The following is a 22,083-nucleotide window of genomic DNA, read 5'->3' as shown; positions in this document are numbered from 1 at the left end:
AATAGATAGTTCAGTTTAAAACTGATGTAACACAAAAAAACAACTAGATAATTCATAAATTTTTAATGTGAGCATACAACATGAGGTTCTCTTTTCAATGGGTAGAAAATAATAAATAGTTCATGTCTAAAACTGATGTAACCCAAAAAACAACTAGATACTAATGCATGTCTAAAACTGATGTAACCCAAAAATAGCTAGATAATTCATAACTTTTGAATGTAAGCTTAAAACACGAGGTTCTATTCTCAGTTGGTAAAAAATAATAAGTAGTTTATGTCTAAAACTAATGTAACCCAAAAATAACTAGATAGCTCATAATTTTTGAATGCAAGCATACAAAATGAGGTTATATTTTCTCTTGGTAAAAAAAAATAGTTCATGTCTAAAACTGATCTAACCCCAAAATTAACTATATAATTCATAATTTTTGAACGCAAGCATACAACACGAGATTCTCTTTTTGTTTGGTAAAAAATAATAAATAGTTGACCCATAAAACTAATGTAACCCTAAAATTAACTAGATAATACATAATTTTTTTATTGCAAGCATACAACACGAGGTTCTCTTTTCAGTTTGTAAAAAATAATATAGTTAATGTCTAAATATTAATACCAAAAATAACTATATAACTCACAATTTTTTAACACCAGCATACAAAACGAGATTCTCTTTTCAGTTGATAAAAAATAATAAATAGTTCATGTCTAAAATTGAAGTAATCCCAAAAATAACTAGATAATTCATAATTTTTTAATGCAAGCATTCAACACGATCTTTTTAATTAGTAAAAAATAATAAATAGTTCATGTTTAAAACTTATATAACCCAAAAATAACTACAAAATTAATAATTTTTTAATGCGTGCATACATCATGAGATTCTCTTCTCAGTTATTAAAAAATAATAAATAGTGCATGTTTAAAACTAATGGAACCCCAAAAATAACTAGATAATGCGAGCATTCAACACAAGGTTCTCTTTTTAGTTGGTAAAAAAATAATAAATAGTTCATGACGTACAAAAATGAATTATGACGTGCATAGTTCTACACAATTGATGACGTAGCAAAAATTTACGTCATCTGAATATAAATTGACAAGTTTCTAAAATCAGTCCATTTTTTTATATGAATATTGGAGAAAATTGTTTCAATTGATATTAAGTAAAAACGGACTGTATCATAATATGTCCAGATGACGTAAATTTTTGTTACCTATTATAACGTACAAAACTATATACGTCATAACTCGTTTTTTGTACGTCATAAAATATTATTTTTGTACTAGTGTGTCTAAAACTAATCTAACCCCAAATTAACTACATAACTCATAACTTTTGAATGCAAACATACAACACCATATTCTCTTTTCGCTTGGTAAAGAATAATAAATAGTTTATCTCTAAAACTAATGTAACCCCAAAATTAACTAGATAATACATAATTTTTTTATTGCAAGCATACAAAACGAGATTCTCTTTTCAGTTGATAAAAAAATAATGAATAGTTCCTGTATAAATAACTAGATAATTCATAATTTTTAATGTAAGTATACAAAACCAAGTTTTCTTTTCACTTGGTAAAAATTATAAATATTTCATGTCTAAAATTGATGTAACTCCAAAATTAACTAGATAATTCATAATTTTCTAATGCAAACATACAACATGAGGTTCTCTTTTTAGTTGATAAAAAATAATAAATAGTTCATGTCTAAAAGTGATATTACCCAAAAAATAACTAGATAATTCATATTTTTTTTAACGCGAGTATATAACACAAGGTTCTTTTTTGAGTTGGTAAAAAAATAATACATAGTTCATGTCTAAAACTGAGATAACCCCATAAATAACCAGATAATTCATAATTCTTTAATACAAGCTTACAACACGAGGTTCTGTTTTCAATTGGTAAAAAATAATAAATAATTCATGTCTAGAACTAATATAACTCTAAAAATAACTAGATAACTCATAATTTTTGAATGTGAATATTCAAGAGATTCTCTTCTCAGTTAATAAAAAATAATAAATAGTTCATGTCTAAAACTCATGTGACATAAAAATAACTAAATAATTCATAATTTTTAAAGGTAAGCATTCAACATAAAGTTTTGTTTTCAGTTGGTAAAAAATAATAAATAGTTTATGTCTAAAACTCAGATAAACTCAAAAATAACTAGATAATTCATAATTTTTTATTGAAAGCATACATAAACAACTAATGTAACCCCAAAAATAACTACATAATTCATAATTTTCAAGTACGAGGATATAATACAAGATTATCTTTTTAATTGGTAATTGATAATAAATAGTTCAAGTTTAAAATTGCTGTAACCCAAAAAATAACTAAATAATTCATAATTTTTAAATGTGTCTTTTAGAAATTATTTGATAAACTAATGAATAAAATCATACAAAGAAAAACAAATGTGTAACGTGTAATTTAAAATACATAAGAGTTCTTAAAAAAAATAAAATAATTCTTCAAACTATTAAAAGATAATGAAAATTATTTTACAAAATAAAAGAACTTTTTAAATGAAACAAGTGAAAAAAAAATTATATTATTAAACATTTAAATTGAGAATTAAGCATTCTCATAAAAAAATAATAAATAAAAATATTAAAAAGAGTATAAATATTTAAACATAAAACGTATCTTAAAAAATTGAATGAATTTCGTAAGAAATCAAACTATTAAAAATGAAAAAAAAAATTGTAACAAAAGAACAAAGAAAAGTTATAAAACTGAATATATATATATATATATATATATATATATATATATATATATATATATATATATATATATATATATATTTATAGAAATATTTACATATTTATATTAAAAAATTATGATATTATTAATATATGAACAAGTTAAAACTCTTAAAAAGGAAAAAGAGAATGTAAACAAAAAACAAAGAAAAGTTATAAAAATTATATATATATATATATATATATATATATATATATATATATATAAAGTATTTTAATAATTTAAATATATTAAAAGAAAATATTAGAAGAAATACAAGTATTAAAATAGATATAGAAATAGAAATATTTACATATTTACATTGAAAAATTCATGTATTATTAATATTCATATCTAATTAATATGGAGATTTTTATGAAAACTGAAATAATTCATAATTTTTGAATGGGCACATGTTGATAAAAAATGGTAAATGTAACTCGAAAAATAACATGATAATTGATAATATTTGAACTCGGATAATGTATTCAAGACACAACTGAAAGATACTAATGATAAATAAGTAAACTAAAACAACAATTGTTTTTCTAACAATGTCTCGATTCAAACAGAAATAACACTTACCCAGATATTTTTCAATAACCACAGACGTACCATTAGTTACTAAAACATTAATACATTCCAAAATTTGCCTCTACCCAGGCTTTGAAGGATAAACTAACTGTTGACAGTTTAAAAGCACCAGGCACATGGATTTACATGGTTGTACTGCTCCGCACTGCTTCATCCAGCTTTTCTTTTGATGACACCATCGAAAAGATGTTACAGAGATATATATCAGCTGCTGAAACTACGGTTCTTAAACAACCTGAGATGAAACATTTGCTGTAAGAAGTGTTCCACGGAACCCTTCCTCGGTATGCTGCAGATCCTTTTTATCATCGCAAAGCTCATCTGCAAAAGGATTAACATAATTATGCAACTCAGACTTCAACTTTAAAAGATAAAACATTGTTTTCCATGTTCTCCGTGTGACCTACTAACAAAAATATAATAGAATGAAGAACCAGATTGCCACTAGCAAATAGCTTACCAGCAATATCTCGATTTTCGTGGATCTCAGAGTCTCTCACTATAATCTGATCTCCAGCAAATATGTTCACATCCACGAGGGTAGCATCTTCATTATCACTATCAATTATCCTATCACCCTTATGCAGTATTTGGTTTTCCTTAACAACCTGACAGGACAACTATCATTAACAAGATTCATGAACAAAAATATACATATCAAGAAGCTGTTATCTTATAGCAAATGTTCTCTTATGACAAAAGATGTTCACCCAGTTCATGTCAAAAGATGAACTGAATTATTACTTCTACCCATTTTCTTCACTTATAATCCATATTGGGAGTGTTTAGAAATTAAATGCCTTTACATTTGCTTTAAAATTTACAGGAATTTCAATTTCCGTTGCTAAAAACTTAACACTAACCTGTGGTAGCAAAGGCCTAAGAATGGTGTAATGCTTTGGTAGAAAACCATTTAACATATATAATAAATATTATGCACACGACCCACAACTATTATGGAAACTCCTTATAACCATTTTCAGTACATGCTTAGTTCCAACATTTAAACACAGTAAAGCAATATACATATAACAGGCTAGACTTACCCCAAAGGATTCCCATATCATCATTTTCAGCTGATATAGAGTTGTTGAAGCAGAAACTTTTAGACTAATTGAACTCCCGTTTTTAGTCTTCCGGGCACGCTTGGAAACTCGACGATCGGTTTCAACAAACCCCTTTGAAGCTTCTAACATTGATCTTGGTACCTCCTTACCACGGACAAGAATAACACATATGTCCTCGTTGGAATAATTAAGCTTCTGCATTAGCTCACAGCTCTCTCTTTCTCCAATGCAATTTTCACAAACCTGGAAAAATTATAGCTCAAGCAAGGATTAAAATATATTATCCAATAAATGAAAGATAATTTAGCACAAGAATATAAGAATGAACTAAACTAAAAACGAAAATGCAATGACGATAGTAGATTATAGAATTATGGGACAATGTGGCAAATGGGGAACAACCTAAAGAATCAAATGTTCACAAAGAAGATATTAATGAGGTGAAAGAAGCTAGTGGAGGGGAAAATAGGAAAGCCCTCAATATGGCTTTCTAATGAAAACTTGTGAATGAAGGATTTATGTTCTAAAGGACTAATGTGCAAAATTGTACATGGGGGCCATCTGTATAGCCACCCAACTAAGGCCTAATTTTGGATTACCTCAGGACAAGTCTTGATGAAGATTAGTCCAGCTCCATTTTCATAATTCATTTTATCTGCTGTGCCCAACTGATCCTTGCATGTCAGCATTTCTTCACTGGGTCCAGCCAAAACATTGTCTGGATTACTAGTATAATCAATAGTTGCAGATATTCCTTTAGTCTCAATACCACCCCATTCTTCACATAAGTGTTTCCAATCATTCTCAGATACAATGGTTAAGCCACCGACCTAGAACCCACAAAATTGATTGGGTTAACATAGAGGAAGGAAATTGAACTTCAAAGTAACTAAAACTAATTCCATTGAAATGTGAAAAACGAGAAAGAAGAAAAACGAATGACAAGAACACATATTTTGAACCATCATCATAAAGTGAATGTAGTTCATCACAAATAGGAAAAAAGAAACAGGATTGCTTGACGAAATTACAGAAATTAATGTTACTTTAATCAACTTACAGAAGACTCCTTCTGGATTATGGCACCGCGTCTGAAAACCAACTCCGGAGGTCTTTCAAGAAGCTGTGAGTGCTGATGCAAAACAAAAACAGAAATTTCATCATACCAATTTCCTAAGGATTAAATTCACAAAAATGAAAAGGTTATCAGTGTGCAGACCAAATCAGTCCGTCAGTTCAAGAGTAATCTCTGCTAATAAAGTCGCTATCGCATACTGGATAGAATATATTTTAGCAATAAATCTCCTCTTAACAGTTGCCAAAATCCTTTTTCTCAAATTTAACCAAACACCAGTCAAAATCATATTTAGTAACTAAAGCAAACATAATCCATACTGTGGAGAATGTTGCAAAATATGACAGATAATCAAGGTTAAGTAACAATGTACCTTTTCACATAACAATGAATCAATTGCACCATCTAAAGTTTCAGGTTTATCTGAATTCTTCAGGGTTGGATTGATGTAATTTCTCCATTTTGAAATCCATGATGAAGGCACCAAGAAATACTTGCAGTTTAGAGAAAGTGGCAGACTTTTAGCCTGGAACAATTTCTCATGATTCTGACGTTGCTTTTGTTTAACTAATCTGCAGCATAAAGACAGGAAATCAGTTTAAAATTTGTCTGCATAATGCTCTGCATTAGTGGCAATGAACGAATGATAAAACCTCAAGGAGTCCTCAAAGCATGCTACTTCTGATAATTCATTACTGCATAGGGAACACTGTTCAGAATCTGAAGAAAATGTTGGGCCACCCAAAGGATCACCAGGCTTCACAGACTTGGCGTCTTCATATAAGAAGAGCCAAAAATTCTCAGGAATAAGCACACGCTTAGCACCGGGAGCTTGCTCTGGCAGCAGTTGATCATGTGGACAACTAATGGCTGCCGTTGGTCCAGCATCAGCTTCAGATGGAGCATCAAGAACTTTTCTTTTCCACCATTGCTGCAACCTACAAAAGCATGTTCCTCACCATGAAAAGATATAAACCATTACTTTGAAACCATCCTATTAGTGTAGTGAAGAAAAAAAAAACCACTAGGGATGTTAGCAGCATAGATCATACAATCATAAATCATGTTTATAGACTAACTATTGAACTATAAATTGCCTATAGCACAATGAAGAAGAAATTGGAGCCAATGAAAACTGATCATAGAGTTCAGTATGTCCGTATATTTACAGTTTCTTATGTACAAGAAATAGAACACAGTCACCCCAAAATCCCCAGTATGAATCGCAATGACATGAGAAAATTGTTATCATACCAATGTCTGGAAATGTAAAACTTTCCATCCGGGCAGTTTCCATCTAGAATATCCCGTGCAAGTGATTTCATTGAATCTCTTCTATCCCGGTAGGAGTCAGCTGAAACCACGGTCTTAGCCCCATGAATCAGGCAATCCAAACAGTGGTCATCATGAGATAATGCGGGCCCCCCACCATACTGAATTTCAAAAGTCAATAAAGGGAACACGTCATTGATATTATTATTACAGCAAATGGTGAGTGCGGAAGCAGCAATAGGAACAAGAATATGGAAGAGATACACAAATAAACCATCAAATGCAAAATCATCATTATTTACATCTGTCCAGCAGAGCATGCAGTTCCTGTTAATTATACCAGAAACTGTAACTAATTCAGTTAAGTATACAACATTTTCCTCCTCATATAAGCATTTCTAAGAAAGTTTCTGTTCCATCAGCCCCCATATGACTACAGTTTCCTTACAGACATCACCAGGAAGAAATGTGTTCATGGTCAACACAACTATTCGCTCAACTTCTAAAGTTCGCTTATAGAACTAGATTTATCGCCACTACATCTGGTAAATTTTCTTTTCTACTTTGGTACCAGTATTGCCCAACCCAAAATATAAAAATAGATTGAAAGAGAGCTTCATGTCAATTTTAACCATTCCCAAGACATGATCATTGCTAACCATGCAAAGTATTTCTTATCTTCAAGGAAGAAACTAAGTTGGAAAGCAATAAAATATATTATATATAATTTTGATGAAAGTGTAATTTCGTCACAATAACATAATTTTTATCATCTCAAATACAGGAAAAGGTAACACAATTGAGTTATATAATTATCTGAGGTACACCAATCATTTGACAGGGTTAAGCTTATCATGCTTGGATTCAACCCTATTCATATCATAAATTGTTTTTATCCCAGTGTCATCCTATCATATCTTCAACACCAAACAACCCTCATGGCATTATACCACAAGTACAAATTAATAATCCACAAAAAATATGTAACAGCTGACTAACAAAAAGTTACCTTGGAGAACAACATATCCCATGCTTTGGCAGACAACCGCTTCATTGAGGAAACCTTTGAAACTGGGACTTTCCCATGTGAGCATTGAACAGGTGAGTTGTCAAGAGGACTGCATATACCTTGAAAAGTAAGCATCCTAAAAAATACATGAATTAACATGACTCTAATAATTATTTGAAAGGAATAAGAACTAACATTGGAACAATGTTGTCAGCCCACTGGCGAAGCCATTCACTAGAAATCCAGTAAAATGGTTGCTCCAAAGGTTGAACAGGAGCCTCAGCTAAAACAGATCGAACCTCCTGTCTCCTCCCAGTAATACGACCCAATTCGAACTCTTTCATCTTGCTGTACTGCTGACAAACCTCATCATATGAGGCGTTAAAATTTTGAATTTCATCATAAATATGAAACGGAAGAGAAGCGCCATTTTGCAAAGCAACTTCAACACCCTCTCTTTCATTATGCCTAGCTCCAGAAATTACACTCCCACTTTCACCTACATTTTTCGTATGTTTAAGATGGTACATCAACATGTATGCATCACTAGACAAAAATGTTTCCAGACGTGTAGATTGTAAATGAGAGGCATTCAAACCATTTCCATTAATTGCCTCATTCTTGATGGATTTAGAGGTAGAATTTGAAGACCCTTCACCAAATGGATGACAACCCAAATTAGTAACATGCTCATCATCAAATTCCCACCATTGCCCAGTGTTTACATCTTTAATATGTGCAATGTAATGGCCACTATTAGCACCAGTTCCCTTGTGAATCAATACAGCTGACAGATCATACACCAAATCAAACTCAGACAACTCTGACATTCTATGCCGCATATCAAGTTCAGCAGGAAATGAGAAAGCAGAATTAACTTTCTTCTTTGTTGTAGTCTGTCAACATAAATGAAGGGTAAAAGAAAATCAAACACACATAGGGAAACACCATTAGAAAACCGCTATTTTAAGAAACAAGGCAAATCATGACCCTTCTCAAGATGAAAATGTGTTATGCATCATCTGAATGTAAATGGATCTCAGCAATTTTGCGTAACTATGAATGACCCTCCAAGTAAATTTTTCTCAGAAAATATGCATGCCACTAAACTTTTATACCTTCAGCTAAAACACATTAGAAGACAAAATAAAGTTTTGAGCTATGAAGCAAAGGTACCTCTGCTTCTGGAAGTGCCATATTGGCATACATTTGCAACATTTACACCTCCCTAGCACCTCCATATAATGTGTAATAGTTAGTGGAGTTGGCTGTTGGTTAGATGAACATACACTATTAATAGATGAAGTTGTTAGCAGTTTCGGGTGGAAAAATACAATTGTTTAATTTTGTGTGGGAGAACTGTTACTGTTTGAGGAGTTCTTTAATAACAATAAAGACATTCTTGTTTTGGCTACTACTTCTAGATTCTAATCTGATTCCAGTTCTATCAACTGGTATTAGAGCTCCAATCTTAAGAGCTTTATGGGGGTGCAAGAAATATGCTGGTTCTGCTCAAGGTTTGGGAGAGCAGTATTTGCTGGAAACTTTAATGAATGGGCTGAGATGCGAGAGAAGAATTGAGCTTGTGTGAACCTCAAACCATCAGAAGCTATGAACAAAAGGAGGATGATTGAAGAAAAAAATTGGGTTGTGAATTATAAGGGTGGGGTACAAGAAGGAAGCAATAGAAATTTTCGAACATACCCTAGTATTTGTAACAAAATAATTAGTGACTACATCAGTGGTGAATGGTGAAAATTTCCCTGAATGGGATTCTAAATTTATTAAAGATCTACTTCTCTTAAAGATTTACCAGAATTTAGTAACAAAGAATGAGAATCACATTGGTTATAAATTAAGAAAAAATCAGCTATAATTTAAAGGAAAGTTGTTGCTTCCATGTAAACCTGGCCAAATTCTTATCCTTCTGCAGAATTTACATGATTCTCCAATAGCAAGACATTCTTGTTTTTTTTGTACTTACAAAAGGGTGGTGAATGCAGTATCTTGGATGGGTATAAAAATGATATTAAGAACTATGTGGCATGTTGTGAAGTTTGTCATCGGAACAAGGTTTACCTGCTGCTCTGACTGAAGACAGAGAGCTCCAAAGATTTCAAGAAGTTGTCTTCAGTAGCAGACAGAATGCTCAGGAAGATGTAGAAGTGTTGCTCAAATGACAACAACTTTCACCATGTGATAATAGTTGGGAGTTAGCATCTGAGATTCAACAAGTGTTTCCTCAATTCCACCTTGTGGGCAAGATCCCACTTGAAAGGGAGAGTATTGATAGAACAAGACAATCTTCTATTAAATGTGTGTATCAAATAAAGAATAAGAAAAAATTATAAAGTGTAATAGTTAGTGGATTCAGCTGTCAATTAGTTGAGTAGAGCCTATTAATTAGGGAAGTTATTGGTAGTTAGGGTAAAATAATGCAATGATATTGCTTTGTGTGGGGATTCAGATTCCTCAAAATGCCTGAAACTAATTTTGTTTAGAGCTATCACTATTTGAGGAATTAATTAATGACCATAAGGACATTCTTGTTTCCTGGTTAGTATTTCTGGATTTTAATTCAAAATTAAGGGAAGAACACTGTAATTTAACAATCTCTCAAGGGATGAGAGTGTTATTTACTCAAAAAATAATCACTATTAAAAAGTTAACAATTAAAAATAATACTCCTAAACCATTCAAAAAAAAGTCCTCTTTTATTTTCTTTTCATCAAGTATAAAATTTATTAGAGAAGTGATTGATGTACAAGAGTAAAAAGAAAAGATATTAAGACAAAAAACTAAAAACAAAATTACATATTAAGAGCAACAACAAAATAAACCAATAAACTTCCAAAGCTTTTTAGAACAAGATATCTGAGGTTTAAATGAAAAGACATGGGGTTAGAGAGATTTTTTTATCCAATTAAGTTTATCTAATATTTGTAATCAGGATAAAATATTTTATAAAAAAGATGTTCTGAACACTTGTGCACTGGAATGCAATTTCTTAAAAGGACAAAAATTTTACATGCAATATACATAGGAATAATATCCTACCTTCCCTTTCAAGGCTGATAAAGATATGCAAACTGATAGATAATTTTTTATTACTATTAATTTTTTATAAGATATTATTTATAAAAAATTTATTAACATTCTTTGTCAGATGCTTATTGCTTATTTTTATCAAACCAGGGTCCTCTTGCATGCTTAAAAAACTACAATAAAACAAAAAATAAGAATTATAAAGAATGAAAAATGCACACAACTTGGTTGAAACAATGCTTGCAATAAAAAAAAAAAAAAAACACAAATTGTATATATAAGTCTATCAATACCTTAGGAAGGAAGATGTATCGTTTAAGTTGAAAATTAAGAACTTTGGGCAATGTCCGCAGCTTGATGCTGCGAGTAGCATCAACTCTTCCTTTACATGACTCACAAAAATATTGATTTTCTCCATTAAGCTCTTCAACAGTGAGATATTCATCTAAACTCTCGTCTAAACTTTTCAATCCTTTGACATTCAACTCCAGTTCATAAAAATCTTCCATCTTGGAAGAAGCTTCAGAGTCTCTTCCACATTGTGAGCACCTACATAAAATCATAAGAAATATGTGAGAATCATATTCATAACTCATAAACAAGACCACTGTTGCAGGGACAGAATTTAACATAAAGACCATATTTGTGATCATATGTACACAAATCACTGGTGTTGCTCCTGCATTCTGGCCAGTTATAAAAAAAATAAGTGTCTTGAAGTATATTACAAAATAACGAACAGTAATACAAAACTAAAGTAGGTAACATACATGTTAATGCAAGACAATCAAAGGCAAAATAAGAAACATTCTTTCTCAGAAAATACAACCAAATACACATTTTGTAAAGATTAAAAAACAAACAATCATATTACATGTTTAGCATAATTTATGATTTTTTATTAGGTTAAGGAGTGAGAGGGTGCAAAATATAGTACACTTGACAAATATATAGAAGACTAACAAAGTAGAATTTTACAAGAAAAGAAAATTGTCAATCAGTAAATAAGTTGTATATGTATAATGATGCTTACTTTGTCACATGAGACACACTTCCCCGGAAAAGATCTTGAACTATTGTTCTTGCCTTGGGCACTTTCGAATGATTGAGACAGCCCTCGAGCAAAGAGAGAAGCAAAGTTAAAAACTCATGACTATCCTGCTGAACTCCATTATCTAATTCCAGGGTTCTTACAAATGGAGAAGAATCTATAAAAGCCATTTTGCTAATATGCAACTGCACAAAAAGTCGGGTCAGCTGATCCAGCACAGGCTGTTGTTGTAAGACATCTTGTTCTACAGAAAAGATGCCTTCTCTAAAAGATTGATTCATATACAAACACTGAAGTATACTGTTGGCATAGCATGTTGCGCCAAGATTTGTGAGACCTGCGGGAGAATTAGCAGATGCCCGTAGATCCTTATTCGGATCATGGCCAAGACCTTCAAGAAAATCGGACATCTTTTGCCACAAGCCAGATTTTCGTGTTCCATTTGGAGGAGGAACCAATGCACAGAAGCAATTTGGGTTGTCTTTGCTATTGACGCGACATCCTGAACAAACTGGCTTCCAGATCATATATAACTTATTCATATCATCATGAGTTACCACACCACTATTGTGAATTTTCCTATGCAAAAGACATTTTAAAACAATCAATAACCAAAAAGGCTAGCATTAAAAATTTCCATTTTGCCGATCAGAAAGTAAGAGTAGAAAGTAGAAAGTGTACCTCCATATTTCCACAGTTCCGTTGCCATCATCCCCTTGTCTGTGTCTTTTATTTTTACCTCGTGTTGATGGTCTACTCATTCTACAGTACAAATACAACCTATTCCTGACATATTAGGGTGAAATACTGATAAATACCAATTCAACAATTCATGTCCATTTAAGATTTCCATGAAAATAAAAACATGTAAAATGAGCATCATATTCATATCATGCGTATCGCATGCATCACTCCGAGCATACATGCAAGTAATATAACTTGAACTTAAAGTCTAAGATAGCATAAATCGCATTACAAAAAAGTTTAAGATGGAAGTAATGGCTGTCTTCAGTTCGGTCTAAGCAGACACATTACCGAAACCCAGGCAATCATTGCACGGCTGAAAAAAAGACAAACCAAATTCGGCAAAACCGCTACATAGAACCCTAGAATTTTCTATCTAATCCAAGAAAAGAATGACAGTGTTTCAACACAGAACAAGGTTTCCAAGATTGATGAATTGAAAACACAAATAGGCGAAGTTGGTAGAAGGAATGATAAGAAAGGAGGAAAGTTATTTGTGGGAGCCTTACCTGATAGACAGATAAGAGAGAGGAAGGGGAGAAGAACGAAACTGCTATGAACTGCAAGATCAAAATACACTGCAAGATTGTGGAGAAAGGAAAGATATAAGAGGAAGAAGAAATTTTAATTATTATTTTTCTTTTTACTTTTATAAAAAATTACTGAATATGAATAAAAAAAATATTACAGAATTTACCTTTGAGGAAGCATATGAAGGAAGGGTGAGAGTGAGAGGAAGAGAGAGAGTGAATATAGAGAGAAGAGAGAGAAACGGAATTCAAAGGGGACAGAGGTTGGCTGGGTTTGGATGCCGATGTCATGTCAGAACATAGAAGAGGGGGAAATTGATGGGTCAAGTTTGAGTCAGAGGCTCAGCTTCTGTGCCTGAGGTTACCCCTACATAATCACTTTTTATCTCTTCTACATTATCACTAGTTATTTATTTATTTATTTATTTATTATTATTATTACCATAATGATGATTATTGCTTAAAATTATTTGTTTTTTTTTATAAAAATAAATAACATGAAAATATTCATCAATATGATAAAATGAAATTATATATATATATATAAACAAAAAATTGATGAACATTGTAAAATCAAATGCACTGTACTTTTTCTAATTTGTTTAATTAATTTGATCATTTAATTTTGTTGTGGATAAGAGAAAGAATCGCGGAATTTTATCTTATTATGTTTGGTATGTCATCATACATTCCATTTTATTACCAAATTTATATATTTCTTATATATTAAATAAGTGAATTTTTAATTTTAATTTTCACATATTTATATTTACTGAAGATAATAATTTTTTGGAGTTTAATATCAAGTCAAGTAGGTAAAACACTCTCTTTATATTTTAGAAAAAAAACTTAAAATATTTTTTTGTTATTAATATTCTTCTATATTTAAGAAAAAAAATCATTGATATATTTGTATTAAATTAGTTATAAAATTATGTTTTGGAAAATAAACTTTTAAAAATTATTTTGTACTAATATATCTATTAAATTAATTGTAACTTGATGTTTAAAAATAAAATTTAATTAAAGTATTATTAGTGTTTATTAATTTTGATTGGTATAAAATAATGTAAGAACGAGCTAATTATCAAAAGTAAACTCTAATGAAAATATATAATAATTTTTATCAAAATCTTAAATTAAAGTGGATTAATTGTCTAAGCATCAAACTATATATAAATTTCTAAGCTCTTGCTTAGAAGATTAATATATCTAGTTGAAAAATATGGACTATAAAAGGTTACTTAAAATTCAGTTTATTTTTAGTGTAAAAAAGTGGACAACACCAAAATATCTAGTAAAAATATTTAGACTATAAAGATTTACTTATTCAACCTATAGGTTATGTTGGTGGTAACTTAACATATAGAACTTGTAGAAATATTTAGTACCTTTATGTGCAAATATTATCTTATTTGTGCAGAAATTTCATTATAAATATGATTTATTTATAGATTTTGTCATTTAACTTTTTTTTTCTATTTTAGGAAACACATAGTTTATAGGTTACTTATTATTGACATTTTATTTTGTTTTAAATGAAAAAATATTAATTTAATATAATTTAAGATAAAAAAAACTATGTAACTTAAAAAGTTATTTATTTAATTATGTTACCCTTATGGTTTATCAACTTCTGTTTCTCAGTCAAAAACTTATCCATGATGGGAGACTTTGTCCATCCAAACAATTTTATAATATAATTTTCTTAGTTATTAAAATGATGTTAAAAACTTTACTCAAATTATTTATAAGAATATCACATTTTAGTGTGATAATGGATTTCAAGAATTACATTAACAGAATTTATTTTTAAGTTGAAAATATTTATAATAAGCAGTATTGGTATTTGACACCATAAGATATTTAGTCAATTTAGCACCAAACTTTTCATTCAATTTGTGCTACAAGTATAGCACATAACAAATCCTTCAAAAAACATGAATATATGTCTTACTAAGAGTTATAAATATATTATACAACAATTACCAAAATAAAATTTATCTAATATTGTTATCTTTATGAATCTCTAAATATTTAACACAATGTTACAATTTTGTTTGATAATTCTAACAATTTTATTGTTTCACAATTATCTATGAATTTTGAATCGAAAATACACAATACACAATTATATTATGTTACTGTTTTACTAGTTAAATATCAATTTTAACTATTAAGATTTACTGAACTGAGACTCGTTTCTTTTAAAAAAAAAATATGACTATTTCGCTTTATATACAATAATAACATGTGTTTATTTTTCACTACAACAATATCACTATTAAAAACAATATCAATAAGGAGTGTAATGATAAATTAAACCGACTTTAAAAAATTCATTTTAAAGGAGCATTGTCTTCAAAGTACAAGATTATTTATGCACTACATTAACATACAGAGAAAATATTAACCCTAATCACTTGTCAATTGGAACACCTCAATTTGATCATCCCCTCTATCTAATATTGTATTTTCATTTGACTAAATTTTTTTCCATCTCTCTTGTATCAACAAAAAGATACTTTTCATTCCCTCATCCATTTTTTTGTTTATATTTATGCCAATGAAAAAAGTTTGATATGTAAAAAAAGAAAATCACAGTTGTAATCCAGTAAAAAATGTTATTGTTTGTCAATTCTACCAAAAACACTGGTATGATCACTCCTCTGTAAGAAAAATAACCAAAAGAAACAGTAATGAATACCTCACACCGACCAATTCCATTTTGTCTTATTAATTGAGGGAGAAAATTAGTCCAGAAAACACATGCAAAAAGATAATGAGCCAAAATCAATAAACCAAGGACAACGGTAAAAATAAGCACCGATAGTCTCTGCTACGAACAAATCTGCCCTCTCATAAAAACAAAACTGGTCAGTCTAAAACGTTGAGCAGATGACATATCATTTCCCAATACCTCCATCGCAGTTATAGCCTTTTTGGTCCTTTCATAAGTCACGCGCGACACAATTTTAATCGTCTTTAATTCCATCCGGCCAATAAATCAACATGCAAATCTGATGCCTTAGGGAATCAATAAAACGATGGCATCGTAAATAAACAGTGCTACAGATACGTCCAGGCACAATAATAAATGTTTTGAAATGAACAATAATAATTATAGCGTGCACAGTATATATATACAAAAAATACCAGAAGCAAGTTGAAATAAAGTTCCAATAAGCTATTTCAGTAGGTATCCAAGGATGAAATTATAGCTCATGGATGAATACAATTTAAATCCATTAAACAGAACGGATAGAAATCCAGATCCCAAAATTTCTGAGGTACAATTTAAAACTATAACGCTGTCACGATAGTATCGAAAAAAAGGAAAAATAAAAGTCAAAATTGCCTTTACTCACACAATAAGTGTATTCTATACCACACATTACGAGACGTACATTTCAACACTCTTCCTTTTGCAAAGCCAACCAAGGAAACCAATACCGCAATTTTTTCCTTTATACATATAGTCTGTCCACAACAAGGGGCTAGACATGTCATCCCAACAGTTGAATCATAAAAAAGACCCTTCTTTTAATCAACTTTCTCATCCACACTTGCTCTTTCTGTTACTTCCCCAATCTCAGAGCTAGAAGCACTTCCAGGACTACTACCTGCTATTATACTCTCAGCTGTAGAAGGTCTAATATTCTTAACTGCATCAGTGGAACTATTGTCTGTTTTTGGAGTCCCTGTATTTGGAGAAGTAAGACTAGAATTACGTTCATCCAATTGTTTCGGTTTGTTTAGTGCTCGACAGTGTGGGCAGTAGTATGTGATAAATGGGAAATCCTCCCTCCGAGCTAGACCTGAAAGAAAATAAGTTGATAAAAGTAAATATAAACATGATCTAATGCAAAAGGACATGAACCAAAAAAAATCAAATATAGCTCCCTTACCATTATGCATATAGCAGTTACCACATATGAGAGCATAAGACTGTGTTGGATCTTCACCCACAAGCAAAGCTGCAATTCGTGCAATCCATCCACCATCTTGTGTGTTTGAAGTCTGAGGTTGGTGATGTTCAACAACAACAGGCTGATTGTCGTCAAAAGTCTGGGTTTGATAACTTCCCCCAAGACCAACTTGTTGATCACCAGAATTTAGTGTGGCTGATCTTGGACTAGTGGATCTAGATTGAACTTGTCTCCGATTTCGAATCCCAGAGGACTGCATAAGTTCAACATCATTGCTCTTCCCTATTGAAGCATCAGAATTGAGTTGATCTTCCAGATACACTCTCAAACCAGAATCTGCACCCAACTTAGACGCTAAAACAGTCGCAGCAGCTGCTTTTGCAGCTGGGTCTGGATCATATCTCTGAATAGATCATAAGCATAACACACAATAATATTAACATTCGTACAAACAGTTATCATCAAGAGTTGTTCTTCAGTAATGCACTTTGGAGTGTACAGATTGGCACAACAGCTTAAATCAATGAAATAAATAAACCTTGATTACAGTAGTCACATGAATTTATTCAAATGCTGACATTATTGATTCTTTACAAAGATAGAAGCATGGTTATTGAATGTCATGTACACAAAAATTTCCAATGTAAGTATAATTAGGAGCTATGTCATCAAATTTGATAGGTAAGTTATTCTGTCCAATTCTGTTTGAAGAAATGAAAGAAAGGTTATATTGAACATGTAACCACCCTTGTGTCAAACAATCACCTGAATGAGCTGTTGTGTAGTGTAATAATTTGTCTTTTCTTTGAGCTCATCAATTTTTTCTTGTCTTTCAGCTCGAAGCCTTTCAAGAATTTTCTGGTCCCTACGATCACCTATAAAATCACACATTATAAATTAAAATTCAGACAATACAGGAATTTTATTTTCAGTTGGCATAAGAATTATAAAATTGAGGTGAAAAACTGCTTTAATAAATTGGAATTCAATGATAAAATCATTAGATTTGTGAAGAACAAATTGGAATTCAATGATAAAATCATTAGATTTGTGAAGAACGGATCTCATAAGTAATTATCACCAGTGAGAAATTACTTATTAGTATCAAATGCTGTTCCACCATGCATCTTTCTTCATGCAAAAGTTTCATTAGAACAGCTTGAACATGATTACATGAACTGCAGGAACTTTTAATGAACTTTAAATATTAGTATGATCAGTATTTGCATGGATCTATGAATACGATGTCATGAAGAATATACTACATTCTTTCATAAAAAACACTCACTTAGGAAGTACTGAACTAAAGACTTTAACATTGGATCTATCAATTATTGAAAGCATTGCTCACAGAAGTGAACTGATAATTTTGGCTTAGACTCACTTTGAAACTTGTCCATCCTATATTATTGAAAAAAGTTCGAATGGCAGAAATGAATTAAAACTCTTCACAGTAGTAAGTCGTACCATAAAAGAGGACCACCTAATTACATCAATTCGAGACTTGCAACATAAAAGTTAAAATTCCATCAACATAGATAACAACTGCAAATTTCGTAACACCGTTACGGTCGAACACACAAAATTTTGATTGTTAAATATGGATAAAATGTGACCAGCTTGTGCAAGATATGCATGTTAATTCTAAAGCTTAAAATACTTACAAATCCTTGTGAAGCTTACAAATGCTGCATAGGCAGCCGATGACAGTGCAGGCAAAAGAAACATTGGCAAAACCCGGAGTGCTCTCATTTTCCAATTCATATGAATTGATCTTGTTGTCATAATAGCATAAACTATAGCAACAACCTGAAAGTTTAAACTATTTTAGGCAAAATCCCATCTTTTAATTACCATATAAAGAATAAAAAAATGAAGTAACAGAATAGGACCAGAAGATCAACTTATTTAAAAAAGAGAGACAAATTAACATCTTAGCTAATGAGTAAAAATGAATAACCACTCTGATTAATCATTCCCTCATAACTACGGTAGAGAAGTTTACTATATAAGGTTTGATAAAGGTTTAATTATCCATTTGTTTCTTATATTTACAAAAAACATTATCTTTAAATCACCCCCTTTTAACTCCTGTACCATTTTTAATCTCAAGAAATATTAGGACGATGCATGTAAAGACTAAATAATTTAAAATGGCATGTGCTGAGACGAAAAAGGAAGTCTTTATATAATTATAAATTCCAAATGAGAAATTGAACTTTAATATAGTATAGGTTGACGGTAGATAAGTTATAGAATTTAATTCCTTCAAAAATTCCCATCGGCAAAGGAAAAGGTTTTATCATCATCCATGTTTAAACGCCAAAATACAATAAAAAGTAGAGAAGCAACAAGGTATGCATCATTGATCCACACCAAATAATGCTCAATGCGAAGAAAAACATTATCAACAATTACCACACCTCAAATATGACAGAAAACACAATAAGATGGCGGGAAATTCTCCTCCAGGATCGTGATCTCCTGTTCATCCTAGTCATAACCTGAGCCTCCTCTTTAGAAATGTATTGGAGTCTCTTCTCAAAATCATCACCATGTAACCTAAGTATCCCATTCCAAATTCGCGACAAAAGTCCTTTTCGTTTCTTCGTCCCACCTTCGGAGGAATTCGTACCACCGCTCTCGTTCTTCTCACCTTCATCAATAACTTTATCATTCGCCATCCCCTGCCAATAAAAAATACACAATTCAAACTCGCTCCAACAATTCTGCAACTAACCGTCCCAACAAATTGATCGATGATTTTGCAGGATCGGATTGACGAAAGAGGAATCTCAATTTGAGAAACATACCTGTTTCTCTTGATGACCTTAATCACGTTATTCGTTCGGATCTCGCTAGCTTGTATTGCGATTGAGGGAGAATTTGAGGAATCACGTTTTGCCACTTTGCACGCACGACGCGAACACGGTGTCCTAAAGGTACAAGAAGATAGTTGCAATCTATTGGAATGGAATACTTGGAGGCTACTCAATGGTTCAATTATCGTAGCGACTTTTTGAATTCCCAATCCGTAAGAATTAGGGAACCATACGAGAGATGAGGTTTCTGAATTGGAAGGAATGAAAGAAGAAGAAAAGAAAACTTAATGATTGAGGTAACCTGAAAATGGTGTTAATGAAAATAAAAAGATATAGCTTAGTTCTTGGATAGCGGTGTAATAATTTTACAAACTCTGGTGTGACCAAAGACGAAAACTTTGACGCAAACTTTAGATACATAATTTGATAAAATAACATAAAATAAATACACGATGGCTTTCTTTTGGTCTTAATTTCTAGAAAATACTTACACAGAAATTAATTGACATAGTCTTCTAATTCTAATATATTAATTTTATAATTAAAATAATGGTTTTTAAGTTAATGTTTTTAAACATTAAATAGTTAAAAACTAATTAAAAATATATTTTAACTTGTTATATATTATCTCTTTTCAAGTACGCGCTACGACATCGTTTATTAGTGATTAAGATTATTGATTTGGAACGAAAATAGTATAATTTGTTTTGCAAATTTATCACGATGATTTATAAATGGAGAACGGTGGAAAACAACTTCACACTATCATTAGATAGTTGTTTTCTTTTTTTCATTAACTGAAATTTATTAAAATTGTCAGTGAATTTATTAAAAATTAGGTACATTTGTATAGTTATGCTACCTAGTAAAAATATATAGGTACATGTCATTTACTATTTCTTATTTAAATTTAAGACTATTGGTATGCAAATCCTGTATTTTGAATTTTTTTAAATAAGTCGTTCAACTAAATTTCTTAATTTGGAATTTACTTTCTTAAACACAAATTTTTCTAAAGTTTAGGTTACATTAACTGTAATTTTATAAGTGTTTGCAATTGGGGTAATATATATATATATATATATATATATATATATATATATATATATATATATATATATTATTAAATATGTTAAGATTATTATGTTTTATTAGTCAATTTATCAAAATATCTAATTAATTAAATTATGATTAATAATATTACGAAAGATTTAAAATTTTGAATAATATTTTAATTTGTTGAGATACTATATTAAAAATTTAAAAAAATAACAGAAGTTAATTAAAAGGGTTATAATCTATATTTTTAAACACGTTTAATTTTCTTTATTTTAGAGAAAATAAAAAATAAACTTAAGGTGATATATAATTGAAAAACTAATCAATTAATTTGTAACATCCCAAAAATTACATTAAAATATATAATATTGAATGATTAACATTATAATATGACAAAATAGTTTAAAAGCTTCTATAATGAAGCATATGGATGTATATGGAGTTATAGGTTTTACCATCATCTCAAAAGAGACCATAAATTTAAAACTTTATAAGCATAAAAGTATTTCAAAATAAAGTAGATATCTAAGAAAGATCCTAAGAGTTAGGGCTGTGTCATCTCCCTCCAAAGCTTGCTCCAGAGGTATCTCATCTACTTCTGCTCACATCCAAATGGATGATCATTGCAAAAGGAAAAAAACACAAACAAACAACAAGGGTAAGCTAGGTTGGAAAAACATACATGTTATTCAATAATATTGAAATATAAAGTCACATTCATACAAGCAAGCAAGTATAGCATCATATCATATCCTAACACAATGGCTAGACACGTCCGGACTTAGAATGAATATCGAACCATGGAGGGTTGTGTACTTGTGGTGGCCTCTACTGCTTTGCAAAGCCATTACCAATGGGTTTCACCCTACCATACAAGGTAAGTCCGTTACCATGCAATAGGCCTCCAAGTAGCGCCTACATTAGGACCTCCTACTACTCTCACCACATGCCTCAATCTTCTCTAAGTGAGAGTGAAAAAGCATTAGAGTGTTAGGATAACCCCCAAGATTGAGCTTCTGTATTCATTCTAAAAAATACTTAAAATCAGCACGAAGAAGTTCCTCCATGGAACCCATTTTACCAACTATGAACCCATTTAAATCCATATAAAACCATGTA

The 22,083-nt window shown here is 30.8% G+C and overlaps 2 protein-coding genes across 5 annotated transcripts; both read right to left on the bottom strand.

The window, feature by feature from the left end:
- Positions 1 to 3,254: 3,254 nt before the first annotated feature.
- Positions 3,255 to 13,494, bottom strand: LOC106762270 (ubiquitin carboxyl-terminal hydrolase 26). Of its 4 annotated transcripts, none has more exons than XM_014646074.2 (15): positions 13,322 to 13,494; positions 13,134 to 13,202; positions 12,562 to 12,666; positions 11,863 to 12,459; positions 11,123 to 11,378; positions 7,980 to 8,680; positions 7,785 to 7,893; positions 6,758 to 6,936; positions 6,157 to 6,441; positions 5,877 to 6,075; positions 5,489 to 5,560; positions 5,028 to 5,258; positions 4,408 to 4,671; positions 3,822 to 3,969; positions 3,255 to 3,682 (listed from the first exon to the last, which is right to left on the bottom strand). In XM_014646074.2, exons 3-15 carry the CDS (start codon positions 12,639 to 12,641, stop codon positions 3,588 to 3,590), a joined length of 3,216 nt encoding a protein of 1,071 aa, XP_014501560.1. In that variant the 5' UTR covers positions 12,642 to 12,666; positions 13,134 to 13,202; positions 13,322 to 13,494; the 3' UTR covers positions 3,255 to 3,587. The 4 variants fall into 4 exon arrangements, with proteins under 4 accessions (XP_014501560.1, XP_014501561.1, XP_014501558.1 ...); XM_014646075.2 differs by having other exon boundaries at positions 12,562 to 12,660; XM_014646072.2 differs by lacking the exon at positions 13,134 to 13,202.
- Positions 13,495 to 16,320: 2,826 nt separating this feature from the next.
- LOC106762802 (uncharacterized protein At2g24330) lies at positions 16,321 to 20,277 on the bottom strand. The gene is made up of 6 exons (XM_014646872.2): positions 19,897 to 20,277; positions 19,507 to 19,770; positions 18,748 to 18,892; positions 17,849 to 17,958; positions 17,063 to 17,486; positions 16,321 to 16,972 (listed from the first exon to the last, which is right to left on the bottom strand). Exons 2-6 carry the CDS (start codon positions 19,765 to 19,767, stop codon positions 16,698 to 16,700), a joined length of 1,215 nt encoding a protein of 404 aa, XP_014502358.1. The 5' UTR covers positions 19,768 to 19,770; positions 19,897 to 20,277; the 3' UTR covers positions 16,321 to 16,697.
- Positions 20,278 to 22,083: the final 1,806 nt, after the last annotated feature.

This window comes from Vigna radiata, chromosome 5, assembly GCF_000741045.1.
Source record: "Vigna radiata var. radiata cultivar VC1973A chromosome 5, Vradiata_ver6, whole genome shotgun sequence".
In the NCBI taxonomy this organism is placed as follows: Eukaryota; Viridiplantae; Streptophyta; class Magnoliopsida; order Fabales; family Fabaceae; genus Vigna; species Vigna radiata.
The sequence above is the reverse complement of the archived record's forward strand: the minus strand, read 5'-3'. Positions and strand labels throughout refer to the sequence as shown.